General features: G+C 44.3%; 1 protein-coding gene across 4 annotated transcripts; it reads right to left on the reverse strand.

The window, feature by feature from the left end:
• Positions 1-590: 590 nt before the first annotated feature.
• znf280d (zinc finger protein 280D) lies at positions 591-13,933 on the reverse strand. Of its 4 annotated transcripts, none has more exons than XM_030377571.1 (18): positions 13,776-13,932; positions 10,454-10,584; positions 10,077-10,270; positions 9,806-9,923; positions 8,118-8,345; positions 7,820-7,894; positions 7,637-7,740; positions 7,203-7,417; positions 5,169-5,326; positions 4,990-5,090; positions 4,756-4,902; positions 4,403-4,537; positions 4,091-4,293; positions 3,869-4,009; positions 3,603-3,671; positions 3,405-3,520; positions 3,265-3,289; positions 591-1,406 (listed from the first exon to the last, which is right to left on the reverse strand). In XM_030377571.1, exons 2-18 carry the CDS (start codon positions 10,575-10,577, stop codon positions 875-877), a joined length of 2,685 nt encoding a protein of 894 aa, XP_030233431.1. In that variant the 5' UTR covers positions 10,578-10,584; positions 13,776-13,932; the 3' UTR covers positions 591-874. The 4 variants fall into 4 exon arrangements, with proteins under 4 accessions (XP_030233431.1, XP_030233427.1, XP_030233430.1 ...); XM_030377567.1 differs by lacking the exon at positions 591-1,406 and adding an exon at positions 2,180-2,964 and having other exon boundaries at positions 13,776-13,933; XM_030377570.1 differs by lacking the exon at positions 591-1,406 and adding an exon at positions 2,180-2,964 and having other exon boundaries at positions 9,806-9,902.
• Between the last annotated feature and the right edge of the window lie 3,692 nt (positions 13,934-17,625).

Below are 17,625 nucleotides of genomic sequence, written 5' to 3' on the forward strand. Positions count from 1 at the left end.
GGACAGATCAGACTACAATAGGGTATCTGGTAGGATTTTCAATCTAATTGTATTTGAATGATGTCTTCGATTCAGTAGTCGGTGCCTGAGTCTTAAGCTGCTTGCCCCCCGCTGGGCGGTAACCGCTCTGATCACCGCCGGGAGGCTGCCGACAAAAGTTTCAACACGGGTAAAGCTGAGCGGGGGGGCAAAATCTGTGAGCGTTCACGTGGGCGGCAACCACTTCCGGGTCAGACAGCCGGGGTTGTAACGGCCTCCCCTCGGCCGCCCTCATCGAGATGAACGGAGGCGGCGAGGTGCGGTCCGGCGGTGTGAAAGCAGAGTGTTGTTCCAGTCTGGGCTTCACAGCAACAGACTGATGATTCTGTAGGACTTCTGCTATGTATAATATGTTGTCTATTGACGGTTTTTCTAGCCAATTAGGCTGCTGTGTCACTCCATTAGCGGGCACCTGACCACGCGCTAACACTGATCCGACGATCAGCTGAGTGACAGTCGGTTAGTGCCCCTCCGAGGAACCCACGCGACACCTTTCATGACCTCGAGCAGAACGGGTAAGGAGACCATTCCTGTCACCTCACCCCCCCCCCCCCCCCCCCCCCCCCCCCCCCGACGCCCGTAGCCGGGGAAATACGTTTAAAAATACACCTGCTCATCACGCCCCTCGCACACGATGCATCTGGAGGGAGATGAGACTGCCGGTACTCCATCAACCTCCGCCTCTCTCCTCCTCTCATAACACCGTCCTTTATGCACCTCCTCTCCCCTCCTCGCACGGGCTCAGTAGAATTCAATCGAAACCTGAAGGACAGAAAGTCTTCCGGGCGTCAATAATGTTGTAAGCAATGTTAACGTCACTAATGTTTAGGCATGTTTAGCCCCCTGCCTCCTTGCCCCCTGCCTCCTTGCCCCCAGCCTCCTTGCCCCCAGCCTCCTTACTGCCTGTGGCTCCAGCCTCCTTGCCCCCTGCCTCCTTACTGCCTGTGGCTCCTACATCCTTGCCCCCTGCCTCCTTGCCCCCTGCCTCCTTGCCCAGGTCGGTTCCAGCTAACTCCTCAGACTCCTCTTCTTGAAGTGAACCAGAGGCTCCGTTCCCGGAGTCGTCCGCCCCTTCAGACCCGGATGCTGGTTTCAGGTCCGCCCCTTCAGACCCGGCTGCTGGTTTCAGGTCTGCCCCTTCAGACCCGGCTGCTGGTTTCAGGTCCGCCCCTTCAGACCCGGCTGCTGGTTTCATGTCCGCCCCTTCAGACCCGGCTGCTGGTTTCAGGTCCGCCCCTTCAGACCCGACCGATGGTTTCAGGTCCGCCCCTTCAGACCCGGCCACTGGTTTCAGGTCCGCTTCCTTTGGTGTTTCAGTCGTTGACGTAAACAGGTAGAAAACTCTGGGTGGCTGCAGAACGGAGAGCCTGGACAAAGTGGGGTCAAATTTTTTTTAAATAGACGTGCACGTACCAATCAACACACATTTGCATTTCTTCGACTGTAAAACATTACCCATAAGCATTGCTATTCCTTCGGATTACACCATTAAAGGTGGGGTATGGGATTTGCGAAACGACAACAGATTTTGAAAATCCACAACTCAAATGGTCCTACCTCCTCTCCTTCAACGCTGACTCTGACTCCACCCATTCCAAGTACATGGACGCGCAATCATGCACGAGCGAACACAGATGCTCGAGAGCGAGCCATTAGCTAGTTAGCTAGCTCCAGTAGCTACCGCAGGATAACAACAGAAGCTTGCTCTGGGTCCCGGGCTTTGAGTACGTGCACTTGGGGGTCGCGCGCGGAGAGTCTTTCGAGCCCTGCCCGTTCCAGATGATGGACTTGTTTAATTTTCATGTAAGTACTTCTAACTCAGTGGCTGTAAGTGGGTTATGATAAGGATTTCAAGTAATTTTGCAAAAATGGAAAAAAGAGAATTCCGTACCAAACCTTTAAGCTCATGTTGACAAATTAAAAACTGCAATTTAACGTGCAAAATTCATGCATTTTTTTTTTCATTTCAGAAATACCATATTTTCCGCACTATAAGGCGCACCGGAGTATAAGCCGCAGCAGCTAACTTGAATGTTGTGTACATATATAAGCCGCACTGGACTATAAGCCGCAGGTGTTTTAATGTTTAATTACCATCTGTAAGGGTTCGTGCACAGAGGGGATTGTCGGGAAAGAGATGGCTGCTTGAGGAAACTCCCATTTATTAACATTTCAACAAACAAGTTGCATATTTGCATAACGTAATCAAGTGTTACCATTTAGTGCAATAGTAGCTACAGAACATATACTGTGCAGTGTAAACGGTACTGTATCACATAGCGTTTCAGACACAAACTTTTCAACTTTCAAACTCAAACTGGCAGTCCATTTCGTCTCATAAATCTGAAACACCAGGCTTTTCCAGCTCTGAAGTTTACAATTTTCATTTCGGTGGCGACCGTTTTAGCTTTCAGTCGGATCTGCACGGGTGTAACACCTCGGCCGTCTAATCTCTGTGTGTTCACCCAATCTTCCAGAAAGTCTACAAGTTTGGGCCATCTGCTTTTATTACTACCTCTGAAAGCTTTTTTTGACTTTTTGCATTGAGACAGTTCTTCCCGCTGACGTCTCCAACGTCCCAGCAATGTCTCATGGATGCCAAGGCCACGTGCAGCCGCTCTGTTTCCTTCTTTTACAGCCAGATTGATTGCCTTTAACTTAAAAGCTGCATCATATGAATTTCTACGTTTGTTTTCCATAATGAGGGTTTGTGCAGGAACATTTCCTTTGCACAAACCGTCTCGCTCTCTTAGTGTCTGTCTTGCTCTCGTTCTGTCTCTCGTATCACTCTCGGTTCCACTTTCACTTTTGTGCGCTACCTCCTGTATCACTCTCTCCTGGCCTTCAGCTTTTCCTGCTGGAGCCTGCGGCTTAAGGGAGGGGGGGCACGGACCGGTCATAGAGTCAAAGTTGGTGGACTGTAACCTGTAAAAGTCCCCATAGATTAGCCGCAGGGTTATATAAGCCGCAGAATCGTAAAATGGGAAAAAATGCGCGGCTTACAGTCCGAAAATTACGGTAGTTGAGATATTTAGTTTAAAAAGCGGGTATGAACCAAAGTATATGCCTGAAGAGCGTTACATAAACGGCGTCTTTTTACACTTGAAAAATAAAGTACTCAAGGAAAACGGTGGCATGGGGTTCTATGTCAGATTCAAATGTATGACGGTAGACTGCACAATGGAAATGTAATGCAACGTAAAATGAAAAGCCATAACAACTTACATCACACCAGGTGCAGGAGCAGCAACTAAGATAAAAAGATACACACATTTCCATTAGTGAAATAGAATTGGTTAAAAACATATCTACAAAATTACAAAAATAAGAATGAATCCCTCAAGAATTACAAATAAGCTGAATACCTTTCCGCTCAATGACCCGGCACACGTGGTCCGAGTCGTCCGTCAGATGCTTGGTCATCTTGTCCCCTTCTAAGGCCCCCACCAGGAAGTCACAGGAGAGGCAGCTCAGAGATTGACTGAAGGGAACAAGACCAGACTTAGGATACGTCCTGGTGTTACAGACACACGGAGCGTTACCGACCACCACTCTGCACTCACACTGTTGGATTCGACATTCTCTGACTCCCCATCCTCTTGAATCGGTCCTTCGATATTGTACTATGATACCTGTATTGAGGAGAGAGAGAAAGAACATGAACGCCATTGGGAGACGATGACTGCTACTACCACCGCCACCACCACCAGCAGGCAGTCTGAGCAGTACCCCATTGTGTCTGGTGAGATACGCTCAGGAATAAACCAAGTGCTAATATTAATACAATAACAATCCACTGCGGTTGTAAATGTAAATCTTGTGTACTGACCTTATCATATGATTGGAGATTGAGACTTTGCAGCTCGTCTGGTATTTGCACGCACCGCAGTTCGAAATCATTGGATAGTGAGAGAAGAAGTCAGTGACCTCTGTGGAACACTCGATACAAGTGTGTGGCCCTCCACCGATTCTGAAGGGAGAAGAACATGTTAGGAACACATAGTTCAGTTATAACACATCAGGCTGTTCGTTCAGAGTCCCCAGCACTCACCTGGTGTTCTTCAGAGCCGTGTTCTTCTTTGGCACTCGCGCCTCCTGCTGCCTCTTGGGCTTAGCAGGCTTGGGCCTTCCCAGGGCCTGGGGGGGTTTGGGTTTGGACTTGGCAGGTTTAGGAGGTTGAGCATCAGGAGTGTTGCCGCTGGGGCACGGGTTGCATGAGGAGACGGTACCTCCTAGAGACGCCCGGATGGTCACCTGGTGATTAAAAGAAGAAAAGCCTTTACATTTTGACTCGCACTTGCACGAAAGGAGGCCTTTTGAAGTTGTAGTGCTTTATTCATCTTCTGGTTATTCACGATGCTACCTTAGTTCCAGGTGGAAGGCCTTCAAGTGCTTTTGGTTTCTTGAAAGTCTTGTGAAAGTTGATCTTGTGGTCCACCATCTCCTTGTAGGTCAGAAAGTTCAGCCTGCATTTTCCACAGCGATGTATGCCTTTTCTCTTTTGTGAAACAGACAAAATACCAAGGGGTTTTCACTCTGGACAACAACCGATTTCTTAACTGCAGTTCCAAAACAAAGCTGCAGAAGCGGTTCTCCTGCATGAATAAATAACAACGCTGCTCTCATCGTGTGACAGGGATGGGTTGAACATTGAAGAAAAAGATTATGCTGGTCAAACACAACATTTTATCGTCGACCTTAATTTCCGCCCCGTACCTGATGTTTCATGTAATGCTGCATGTATGATTGTCCACTTCGGAGCACTTTGAGGCAGAACGGGCACAGGAGGTCTTGCGTGTTGTCGTGAGCTACTTTGAAATGAGCCTGCACCTCCATGAAGAATGAGGACCTGAAATTGCAAACCTAAAAACAAGAAGGCGTGTCGGTGAAAATCAGTGAGCGTTGACTCTGTGGTTTGCTCTTCTGATTCAAGACGACCCGTCCACTGACCTGGCACACGTACGGCATCTCTCCAGGCTTGTGGGTCTCCTTCATGTGTTCCAGTAGGACCTGTTCCGTCTCAAACGCCAATTCGCATATCTTGCAGTTAGCTGAGGAAGACGGTGGGGTTAGTCTGTGCAGAGCGGGTACCACGGAGCGCGAGCTGGTTCTGGGCGGGCGGGTCTTACTTGAGGACGCCAGCGGGCTGTGGGCCCACTCCACGTGCAACTGCAGCTGGTAGGGGGTCATGTACTGCCGGTAGCAGTGCTGGCAGCTGGTGTAGCTCTCCCAGCTCTCACTGCTCTGCTTCTCCAGCTCCAGGTGGTGCTTCATGTGGTTCATGAATCTGGCAGGTCAACGGCGTACATTAGTACGTTTTAGGGATGGGCACGAGTAGTATATTCCAAACTTGAGTGATCGAAGGAATTCCTCGAGGATCAATCGAGTACTCGTTAAATCAAATCTATTTTTAGAATGCAACGCATCTGCAGCAGGAATAGGCGGCAGGCCTGATGATGAACGGCAATATTATCAACCAAACATGTAATGCTTATTCTCCATCAAAACAGTCAGAGTTATCAGAGTATTCATTATTTATTTTTGCAAACGTTCAAAACACATTTTCCTTACAAAAATAAATATGCGTCTCACAATTTAAATCACGTCGAACCAAGGCCTGTAACAGTTTAAAAAAAACGAAACAAGTAGCCTAACCATTGCAAATAAATGCTTAAAGCTGCAAATAAAACTGCAGCAAATGGACTATGGAAATACTCAGCGTTGTGATCTTCTCTACACGCCCGGGATTACAGCTGCGTCTTGCGGCGGTGAAAAGCCGATACACTTTCACTTTCACCGTTGCTGCGGGTCTGGTTTCCCGAACTCACCGTTGTGTTTCAGGAGCATATGTTGCTGCATAGTACTTTCTGGTAGCTCGATTTCGCTTGGCATATTTTACATTTCATCTTGTGATCTCCTATTTCTTTAAAGTATTTCAATTCTTCGCTGCGGTTTGCTTTAACCGCCATCTCTTAACTATTTGAAATCTGGCGTGCCTGCACACGCCACGGAACGCGCCATGGAAATGGATGCATTTAATTTTCTTTGTGCCCACGTCAAGCGTTAGTGGCGCCGACAGAAAATTGATACATTTGCTTCAGAAAACTTTGTTTGTGTGTATATGCAAACTCGAGTTTGCCTGTCCACCAACCGAGTTCATTTGTAACGAGGAGTACTCGAGCAATCGATTCCTCACGCCCATCCCTAGTACGTTTACATTTAGCAGGCGCTTCTATCCAAAGTGACTTACAATAAGTGCATTTGACAGAAGGAGAAACAATATATCGCTGTCGGTACAGTACGGACGTTCTTAGAACCAATGGCCAAGCACTAACTATCACTAGGTTAACCCATTTCCAGTATACATCAAATACTGATAACTAATTAAACAATGCAAAAATAATTACTTTCACAAAACCTTCATTTACCATCAACCCACAGCAACTAAATATATTAAAATAAGTGTCTAGTTCCCCTCTTAACATGGGTAACGGCTGCTATAAAACTGGCATTAAACCAAAGACATCGGGGACACCTACACATCGGGCCAGCCCTTTCATCCTGTAAGATCTGCTTCTTCATCCGGTTGTGATGAGGAGGATCTAATGCAGGTGACCCTTGACCTCAGCTGTGATAGTAGAGTCCGGTACAAACTGGTTCCCCCAACCCCCATTACTGCAGCGTTATTTAATTAAATAACCAATTAAAACCCAGCACCAAAACTAGAATCTTTTGGTCCATGTAGGAAACCATCTTTGATGTAGGCAATGCACAGAAGGCATTAGACTGATGTTTCTTCAATTCAAACATTAGTGATTAAGACCCTGAATAATAACAGAGTCAGATAAGGAGGTTAAGTATGTGTTCTTAACCTCAGACACATGAACACCCCATTATTAACAACGCTATGAAAGCATTTATGTTTATCCATATTGTAGATTTTGTGTCCAAAAGAACAAGATTCCCAGTGCAGTCCTCTTCTTTTGGCCAACAAATCCATTCTATTTTCACTGATACTTCCTGGTGTATCTTTGTTTAACACACCTAAAAAATAAAGATTATGCCAACGCAGAAGTGAGGTCCTCTTTGTGTGGTCACAAGACGGAAAACAGGGGAAAAGTGATATAAGGGAAGAATTCCACAATCTGGCCATGCCCTCATACCTGATGTTGTTCTTCAGCACTTTCAAGCAGCTCTGGCACTTGAAAGTGGTGTTGGTTTTATGCTCCTGCCTCTGCATCTGCCAGTCGCCCTCCACGCGCCCGTAGTAGAACTCTCCGACCAGCAGGATGTGTTTGGGGTTCACGACTTGGACTGGAGCGACTGTGCTTGGAGGCGGCGATGGGGAAACCATTTCCACAGGTTTGCCAGAGCAGTTCTACAATAGACACAATATTGAAGGGAGATCTGTAACTGCCTTCTGGACATCCTACAGAGCCATGCGGCCGCAGAACGCTTGCATGAACTCAACCCCAGCACGCACCTCAACAGGCTGTTGAAGTTTAGACATTCCCAAATTTCCCATTTGAACATTGGAAATTGACATGCAAGGTTGGCTATGAGTTGGGCATGTTAAATGACTGCACAAGACACTTACCTTCAGGTGAGACTTCAGAGCTTCCTGATGATGGAAGATTACTTTGCATTTGTAACACTTCTTCTTGTAGACGTATTGTGCATCGACTGCTTTGTTATTTTGTACTGAAATCGGAAGAACAGAATTATTAAATACGGCACATCAGCTGTGCAACTTCTCAAAGGGATTGTGGAGGAAACTCACCTGGCTCTAGTTTGACTTTCTTTGTCTTGACCTCGTTTTGCGTTGGCATTAATCGCCGTTTCAGCAAGCTTCGATCTATACATAAATACATAAAAAACAGAGATTGACAAGTGTAACAAAGGAAGCCAAGTGTAACAGAGAAAGCCTAGTGCAACAGAGAAAGAAAAGTGTAAAAGAGAAGGCCAAGTGTAACAGAGAAAGAAAAGAGTAACAGAGAAAGAAAAGTGTAACAGAGCAAGCAAAGTGTAACAGAGAAGGCCACAGGAAGAGGATTCTCTCTGTCCGGTTCCAGTCGTACCTCCTTTGCTCTCGGTCGGACTCATCGCAGTCACGGAGCAGATGTCAACGGGCGGAGGTTTGGGCGGCTGGATCTCTGGCGGCTGCGGAGCGGGGGAGGAGTAGACGGCAGGGTTCTGGACGTTGGACAGGGTGACCACGTTGTTGTTGAGCTTCACCTGGGGTCTGTGGACGACCCCGGGCATGATCCTGGCCTGGGGCAGCAACGGGAGGAGGTGCGGCTGACCAGCTGCAGGGAAAGAACAGATGGATGTAGAACCATGCATACACGCATTATATAGAATACACTGCACCTCACCTCACAACCAAACTACACGGAGGAAGTAGTCTCCGCATAGCCTCCCCCTTAGCCCTCAACACTCCTCTTACACACTTATTTAGGGCCCTATGATTTCCGCGATAACGAAAACGCGGACGGAATCACGGAATCGGACAATAAAAACGGAATCTACCGATTATTTTTTTTTTATTATACAGGAAACTATTAAAAGTAACAAAGTTACAATTTAAAACGGGCCTGTCTTAGTAAAATAACTGATTTCCAGCAGGATCCTGTTCTGCAGCACATATAACATGTAACAGGGACAAGGCACATCACACGTCACATTTACAATATGCAGCGAAATGGAGCGGAATTCGCCACTATTTTGGTGAAATTCAGTTTCGAGGGAAAAGGGAAACAACACAGGTGACATTAACGTCACTGAATGTTTATCAGTCACTGCCACAACAATGTAAAAAAATCCCCGGTCTACCACTACAGCCTAGTTGGTGGGTATGCAAACAATAGGTCCCGCTTCCGCTCCTAACAAGTAGCCGAAGAAAAAGTGAAGCGCCCACGTCTGACTGCTGAAATGCCCAAATCTTCAAAAAAGCTTCGTAATTCGGTTCCAACCCCCAAATTCAGAGCCGAACAATATCCAAAACACTTCTATCAATCAGGTGATCAACTGTTTTGTAGAGCATGTCAACATACTATCGATTGGAAACGCAAAGATACATGCGGTGACCACTTGAAGACGAAAATCCATATAAAAAACAATGAACGCCGTAGCCAGGGCACGCCTCTTCAAACCACAATTTGAGTTTATAAAAAAAGTGTTTATAAGCACTTTATTATTTATGTCATGTTGTTTTTATTTGAAGCACTAAAAACAGTGCAATGTTGTGAAGTTTAATAAATGTAGTCTTCTATCTGATTAAATTGTAAGAATTGTATTCTTTCCCACTTATTTGACCCTCGTTCTGATGATTTAAATAGCTTGAAGTGTAAAAACGGAATTCATGAAAATTATAACGGAAAAAACGGAATTTGGAAAAAAAATAAGACGGAATTTGGAAAAAAATAAGACGGAATTTGGAAAAAAATAAGACGGATTTCATAGGGCCCTACTTATTGTACGTTGTACATCCTTGCACTTAAAAATAGTACTTAGCATTGTGTAGCGTCTTATCCCAGCTACCTCTGTTGTATACGGGGAACGGGTTAACCTAGTGATGGTTAGCACTTGACAGTTCTATGTTCTATGAACATCCTTACGGAACCGGCCGATATATTGTTGTTTCTCTTCTTCTGACTAATGTACTCTTGCCGGTCGCTTTGTATGAAAGCATCTGCTTGATACAAAAGCATCTGCTTAGTGCCCTAAAGTTAAACGTAGGAGCCAAGTTGGCCCAAGGAAGGAGTACCTGGGACGATGGTGAAGGAGGTCCCGGGCGGGTACTGTTTTCCGAGCGTGGCCAGGAGGTTGGCGGGCCCCAGTTGATGCGGTTGAACGATGTATCCCTGATAAGACATAACGCACAACTGAAGACTGTCACACAGCATCGCTCCACACGTTCACACGCACACGCTGGGCCCCCGAGACCAGACACGGGTTCACGCCTGCGTTTAGGTTTAGCCCAGTCTCCGTATAGAAACCCCTTTAAAGTTCATTCAGTTACACAATGAATAAACTACCTGGCTATTGATGATTACTGGGTGGGGGGGTATGGTTGGTAAGGGGGGTGGTAACGTCATCGCTCCGTTTCCAGGGACACTGGCTGACAGCATGATGGGCGTGGCCCCTCTGGGGGCTGGGGGCGGGGCTTCCTGTCTGGGGATTACGATCCGTACAGGTGAAGGGCTGGGTTTGACCACCTTTGGGCTGTTTACTGAAAGAGCAGAAACACAATCATACATTATGTTAACATAGAGGGAACACGAACACACGGACACATTTTAATTATTAGTTACTAAACAGTTATGTTCTGCATGCCATTCCATTTTGGCGGGGAATAAAATCTGGTTAATAAGAGGTTGTACAGGATCAAATATATATATATATATATATATACCAAGCTCTCCGATGAAGATGGGCTCATCGTCGTCATCATCATCTTCCACCAGGGTCACCTCCGGAGCTGGTCTCTGCCATGGCTCCAACTCCTCTTCCTCACATTCCATTAACAGTTCAGACATGTCCGACCTGCCATGAAAAACACATTTTAATATGGAGGACGGTCATTTTTATCCGCAGCTCAAAACCTTTTCAGATCCCCTCACGTCAACGGCTTGATTCTACTGTGGTGAAGCCCGTTTAAATCACGTTTGAAAACATCCACCACAGAGCAGTCCTGCAGGTCTCAGGCCTACGATTGATTCGACACATATGGATCAATCAGGGAACAGAGGCAGGGGTCTTCATTGACCAGCCGACACGAAAACTAACTCGTTTCAAATGAACGTTTTGATTATCCGATATCGTAAACGGCGCAGACTGGTGCTTCCATTCCGGATTTCCTGTGGGTTCATGGATGGACACACAGGGACAGGACGCTGAAGAGTCCCTTCTGTGCGTGTAAAAACATGTGGGAGTATAATTACGGCAGTTCTGTGGAAATCCATGTCTTGTTTATGACGCAACTCTTCCCAGAGGTGCTCTCTACAGAGAAGTTTAAATCCAGCTTTACTCGATTTGAGGCGTTGCTGTCGGTGACATGGTTGATGGTTTTTCAAGGAAATGTTTCGAGGCTACAAGGTGTAACTTGGTAATTTCTTTGACCTTTCCAACATTTTACTTTCAATTAAACAAACCAAAAAGTGTCAATCACATTTGGTTGATGCAACCGCATTCTCTGATAAACCAAACCCTCTTTGATTTGGCAGATTCAGTAACTACAAACAAAGTACAATTCAAGTAAATCTATGGAAATTAGCAGGTGTAGCGACTAGTATCCAAACGAAGCAGTCGCTGAGAGGCTGAGTGTAGGGTGTAAGCTGATTGTCCGACGCGCTGTACTAAACAAAATATCCACTGAGATCCGAGATTCCGTTTACCGGTTTTTTATTGAAAAAAGTATGACAACTTATCATAACGTGTTCAAAGTATGAAGAATATCGATCACAGCGATCTAAGCAAAAACAGCGGTCAACAAAAAATACGACCTCCCAGTAACTCACCCTCTCTTTCCTAGTTACTTCCGCCCGCACCAGCGTACCTGTGATTATATTAACTAGATGTTACCGCCCATATGATCGCAAACCAATTACTGTGATATCAAAATAAACAACAAAAGTTACGAAATATAACAACCAAAATAACCCAAATATAAACCACGAAATTATCTATTTCCATTAATAAACACCTTCATGGCTCCTACAGCAGGATTCATCAATAATCAACGTTTGGAGAAATTCTTGACTCCAAGGTAATTTGGTTTGAAGAAGGCTAGCCAAATGCCAGCCATGAAACAACAGCGATGTTTCATGTCACACCTGATTGCCGATCATTTTCAAGGCCAGAGAACGTTGCAGCAAACATCTCTACAATTAAAGAGGGAGTCCATTCACAACTTCTGAGGAAATCCAAGGTCAACTTTAAAGATACCGGATATTCTCAGGCTTTACATTATTCAGATTGCTTTATTACCGAGGTTTAATAACTGATACATTTCAAAAACTCTTTGAGATTGACATGGATTCATCCATCTACATTTCTTGACTTTTTTGTCGGGTCGTTAAATCACATAAAATCAGTCTCCTTCAAAACCAGACATTAAGATCAACATGCACAGCTTGTTCAGATACCTTTTATGAGCAGGATGTTCAGTGTTAAACCGTTGTAGCATAATTTCCTCCAAGGTTTTTTTAAATAAGAGATCTCTAACAATAGATTGCAATGAAATATTTGTGCAGCATTAGATCTCATGTAGCCTCGATTCTCACTGTTGTTGTACTGTACATGTTTATTGCACACGAGATAGATATCTATAGCCTACATATATAGATTAAATAACTTATTTAGAGAACATTGAGAAAGACCCTAACCATTTGGGCTGGCCGATCTGTTGGCACTTAAGCTGTGATTGGCTGCACTGGTCTTGAAGAGTGTCGAATGGCGAGGCGGGCAGCTCAACGGACCAATCCGCAGTCTGCAACCACGAATCCGAAGTTTAACGAAGGTGATCGAGTGAACTGTAGCAGCTACGCATCGGGTTGGACTGGTTTCGGTAATTGTTCGGATTCGGAAATCCGTTCCAATATCCATACTTCCATCAGTACACTCAAACAAAGTACACTATCCGCACTCACTAAGTGCGCTAATTTTCAGATGCCAGTGTTGTTCCAAATCGAATACTCCGTGTTGCAATAAGCGGAAATTACGATCACGACAGCTACCGCGGCTCCTCCCCCGCAATGAATATCCCGGTTTGAACGGTGAACTCTTTAAGCCTAGCAGCTATAAAAACTACAAAATGACTATTAATGTAGGCTATGTGGAAAATGCGCCGACGTTGCCCCAGCCCTCTTTCGCTACGTAGCTAAGATGGCTGCCGTTTAGTACGAAAAGTGTACATCGCCACACACTTCGCGATTTGACAGTTTTTAGTACAACATCAGGGTCCTTTCAGTACACTTATTTTCGCTATCTGAATCGGAACGACCTATGTACTCAAACTTAGGCTAGTAAGTACGGATATTGGAACACCGAACTTTAATCTGTATCGTTTAGATTTCAAGATGGCTGCCCCGATCGACGAGCGGAAGACAAAGCTACTGGGCATTTAAATGAACCCTTCCCATAACGTCATTCATTAATTGTTGTATTTGAAAGCTATACGTGAGATATCACGCCGAACCTGGACGTAGTTAAATAGGTGATCCCTCGCTAGAACCTTCCTTCCTAGGAGGCTCCTAGAGACGCCATGTTGGAAGGAGTATGCTCATACCTCAGGAAGGAGCTTTCTGCTCTGTATCTGGAGACTTGATCGCTGATATTCAAGGTTATTATTATGAATATTCCTCCAATTTCAAACACATAGGCGTGATGAGGGCTGCATAACGAGCCCCTAAAGCTCCATAATGTGAGCTATATCTCCTAGTCTAGTGACAGCCACGGACCCCCCCGTTGGTTCAGCTCAGAGCGAGCCCTGATCCCGACCACAGATCACATGTTACCAACATGTCACCTCACCGCCCTCTGCATCGCCTCGGAGCGGAGGAGGTCTCATTCAACACAGCGCACCTAAACACCGCTAAATCACGGATCAGGTGGCCGAACAGAGCGAAGTAAACCCGACCGGAGCTGTGCATGCTGGGTAATGCTCACTTCCTCCGCGCTCCCGCACTAAAGAGACAAAGAGCGCCTTAATGACTTACTAACAACTCGTTCATTACCTGATCAACAGCCAAGCTCTGGTAGAAGGACGTGCGGCTGGTCAGGGTTCACGGAGGACGAAAGATTCGTAGGGCGCTATTAGGACAAGTTCACTGGATCTGTTGTGTTCGCTCGACCGGAGGGAGGGACGCAGCCGCACGGAGCCCGCCTCTGATTGGTCGGACCGGTCTGGTAACCGGATATGACGTTATAACAACAGATGTCTTATTTGCATCTCCCAGATAGATCGGTAGATCAATAGATCGATCGATTGATACTCATACATACACAGGCTTCATTAATAAAAAACACTGTTAGCAAACCGTGCGTGGTGGTTTATATGTTTAAAATATAGAGGCAATTTTGTTTTATTTATTATATTGTGTGTATATATATATATATTTAGATATTATATATACACACACACACACACACACACACACACACACACACACACACACACACACACACACACACACACACACACACACATACATACATACATACATACCCCCCCACAGTCACACCGACACACACAAAGTGAGAGGATTCCTTTATTTTATCCAACAGGTGGCAGTCTTATCTATCAAACCGTCATTATCCTTTAAACGGCTTTATAACACCTTCAGTAAACCTGCATTGTAATAGCATATATTTTCAAATATCTTTAATAACTTGAACAGAACCAGAACTCTACACTTATGCCTACCTGACCAAAATCTGATGCTATGAAGGCAAAATGCTTCAGCAGCCTGCTCGTATGGGTCACAACAGATCTCAGGCTGTGACTGGACCCAGCATAATGCTCTGTACCGTAATGCAGTACAGTCATGTACTGTATCTAATCTATTCTTTCATTATATGAATCACAACATTATACAAGCATTATTAGTCTCCTGTCAGGTGCACTGATATAGTTGAAGATTAAATGTGTTAATCTCATTTATTAGGCCGATACGATTTAGACATCATTTTAGCAGATTTTCAACCCATCTAAAAATATATTGAGATATATATTTGACATTACGCTCCCTGCGACAGGCATGGACAAGACCGACAATGGAGCAGAGAGATCGCCATGTTGTACCAGAGTGGTGGTGACGTATGTTCGCGTCGAGAGCAGCAAGGGGCTGTAGTTCACAAAGCGACCTCACACAAAACCTAACATTATCGATGCTCTTAGTGAATTTTTTTTGTTTTCTTTGCATGAAAAAATATCATTTAAATCCCAAAACAACATATGTGTAATCCAGGGCATATAAAGACTGGGACCAGAAAATAATTTCTTTCTCTCCATTGAAACCATGGACATAATAAAGGATGGACCACAGACTGGAAAATGGCCGCCCATTCATTCCCATGCAAACTGCTCAGTGGCGCAGGGTAACATCAGGGTAACATCCATGGGTAACATACAGGAGCGATTTGCTTCCGCGTTATGTGGCCAAGACACGTGACCTAGTCCGTGACGTACCGGATGCAGAGATCTTCTTCTTCTTCTAGTTTAGTGGAGGATCATAGTTTTTCCCCATATACCGCCACCTACTGGACTACTACACAGGAGTTTGTGACAAGGACGTTGGCAAATGATCACGCTAGGAAATGGGTGAACAGTGTGATGAACGCATTTGTTAGTGTAGAGCTAGGAGGCAACAGCGTAGAGCATCCTGGAATAAGGTTTAATTCCTTTTGTTTATACTTAAAATACAAGGTTAATTTCACCAATAGGGGAAATGACATTTTTTTAAAAAGCATTTCACAGTCTCTTGAAGTGATAATCCAGAGTGGGTGAAACTGACACTTTTAGGACCAATGCCTTCAGCCTTCTCCACTCTGAATTGTAATTTCAACAGTTTTCAATACTGTAAAATATAATCCAGGTCCTTAATCTTTATTCGATGATGCTCTTCTCTGCGTATTTGATAAATCTGTAATTATAACCTTTTTGGTAATCATTTGCGTTTATCACACTGTTCATTCATTTCACTGTTCTTCCTCTCATTCCTTTCCTTACTTCTTCTTTAGGCTACCTGTCTTTGTTTCCCCTTCCACTCTTCTGCCCCAGCCAAACAGCCAAAAAAAGTGTTTTGTTAAAATTTGGGGTGGGGGGTCTTGTAATAAAAGCTTTTTTTATTGTAAAACTTGGTTCAAATCCTATTTCTTACACATGCAGCCATTTGGACACCATTCTATGATAGCTGATAACCAAGGTACACACTGTAATACTATAATCAAGAGGACATACAGGCAGTTCAAATAAAAAGAGATAGAACTTTATTGATCTGGAAACTTCCTAAATATGTAAGATTGCTCCATATAATACCATGGTAACATAGTAAACGTATGTAGGCCTAAAAAAATCATTTCAATGTTAGTGCTTAAACAGATTCCTTCCAACTAACTATTTACGAAAAATGCAATCAATAATTTATATAAAAGTAAATGTTTGCATATCGACCAGCAACGAAGTTGGAGTAGCCTACCCAAATAATGAATTGTAATACACCAACATTGTCAACTGTCATACATAGCTAACCATAACCCTGTCATACATAGCTAAACAAGCAAATGAAAATGAAATACCTACCAACGCAACTGAAATGTTAATATTCGACAATTAACAATATTATGAAAATTACGTAGGTCTCCCATAATCATTCAGGTAATCAATACGTCCGTGACTGTTACAGCTATTTCAATGATATGTGTGTTATACATCCGTGTTCAACGCCATTCATGTTAAGTAAAAGGACAAATCTCAGACTTTGGAAGTTAATGGAGTTAATGGAAGTTAATTCGGAATTTAATTTAATTCGGAAGTTAATGGAGCCGTGCGCTTCAAAATAGGTCCATAGCAAGGAGCCGTTTGTTTCAGTACGACTCCTTTCAGCTGCCCACCCAACATAAACTGCTAATAAAACGCTTGAGGAGGCGTTTTGAAAAGAAAAAACGTACCTTTTTTAGAACAGGGTAGAAATAAAATTATGAGCCTTTGATTGATATCCAGACATTTTTTGCGGAGACACAATCCTGTTCCCCACTTGTATTGGAGTGGACGGCGATATCTACTTCTGGGCCACATGAAATGACGGACCCCCGTCCACAGCTGCAATACCAGGCTTGGCCTCTGAGCACTGGTGGATTGCGGAAGTATGCGCCTATCCTGGGGGCCTGGGTTTTGCCATTGGATTTTGGATTATTATAAATTGAAACAATTTATTAAATAAATATTTGTGAGATGTCATTACTCATTTGTGAGATGAGTTTGCTTCCTATTTATGTCGAGTATACACCCCTGTCCACAAGCATCCCCCCCATATGGATTTGGAGAATTGTTGCCACGTCCCAGCGGTGGAGGTGTCATATATGTGAAAGAGGGCATTCAATTATACTATAATGATCAATTAGGAGGCCGAAGCCCTAAAGGAAGTGATGCAATAGGTGACTGAGGGTCAACATTTGAGAACCCCTTTTATCAAACGGGGTCTCAAAGGACTCATACGCTTCAACAGCGGCTGCAGCAGAAGTGTTGAGACGAAAGATGATATCAAGACATTTATAGAATATTCCCATTCACATGATTCTTCGCATGACCTGCAGGTTGGAGAGACTGAAATAACCCCCAAAATGAGTAATAATGTAAAAGCAGCCAAGTCCCACAAATTGCTTGAACTATTTATTTCATTCCATTGTTTCGTTGATATGCATTATTGAAAAGTTTCAAGCATATGGATTTAATGCAATATCGACAAACAGTTCAAAAATGGTACCATGAAATGTCTTGTTTATTGTATTAACCAGTTCATTTCTCTTTTGTGAAAGTCACCAAAAGTCAAAAAAAGTTAAACGCAAGGTCACAAGCTAACAGTG

The sequence above is a fragment of the Gadus morhua genome, chromosome 14 (genome assembly GCF_902167405.1).
Source record: "Gadus morhua chromosome 14, gadMor3.0, whole genome shotgun sequence".
Lineage (NCBI taxonomy): Eukaryota > Metazoa > Chordata > Actinopteri > Gadiformes > Gadidae > Gadus > Gadus morhua.

Bases quoted from the DNA above. Each gene is read 5' to 3' on its own strand.
- znf280d (XM_030377567.1), bottom strand. From the start codon at position 10,577: ATGTCTGAACTGTTAATGGAATGTGAGGAAGAGGAGTTGGAGCCATGG. The intron at 5,327-7,202 runs GTATGAGGGCAT...TTGACCTGCCAG, and splicing joins GTGCTGAAGAACAACATCAG to ATTCATGAACCACATGAAGC. The intron at 3,672-3,868 runs GTCAGTACACAA...TCCTCAATACAG, and splicing joins ATCTCCAATCATATGATAAG to GTATCATAGTACAATATCGA.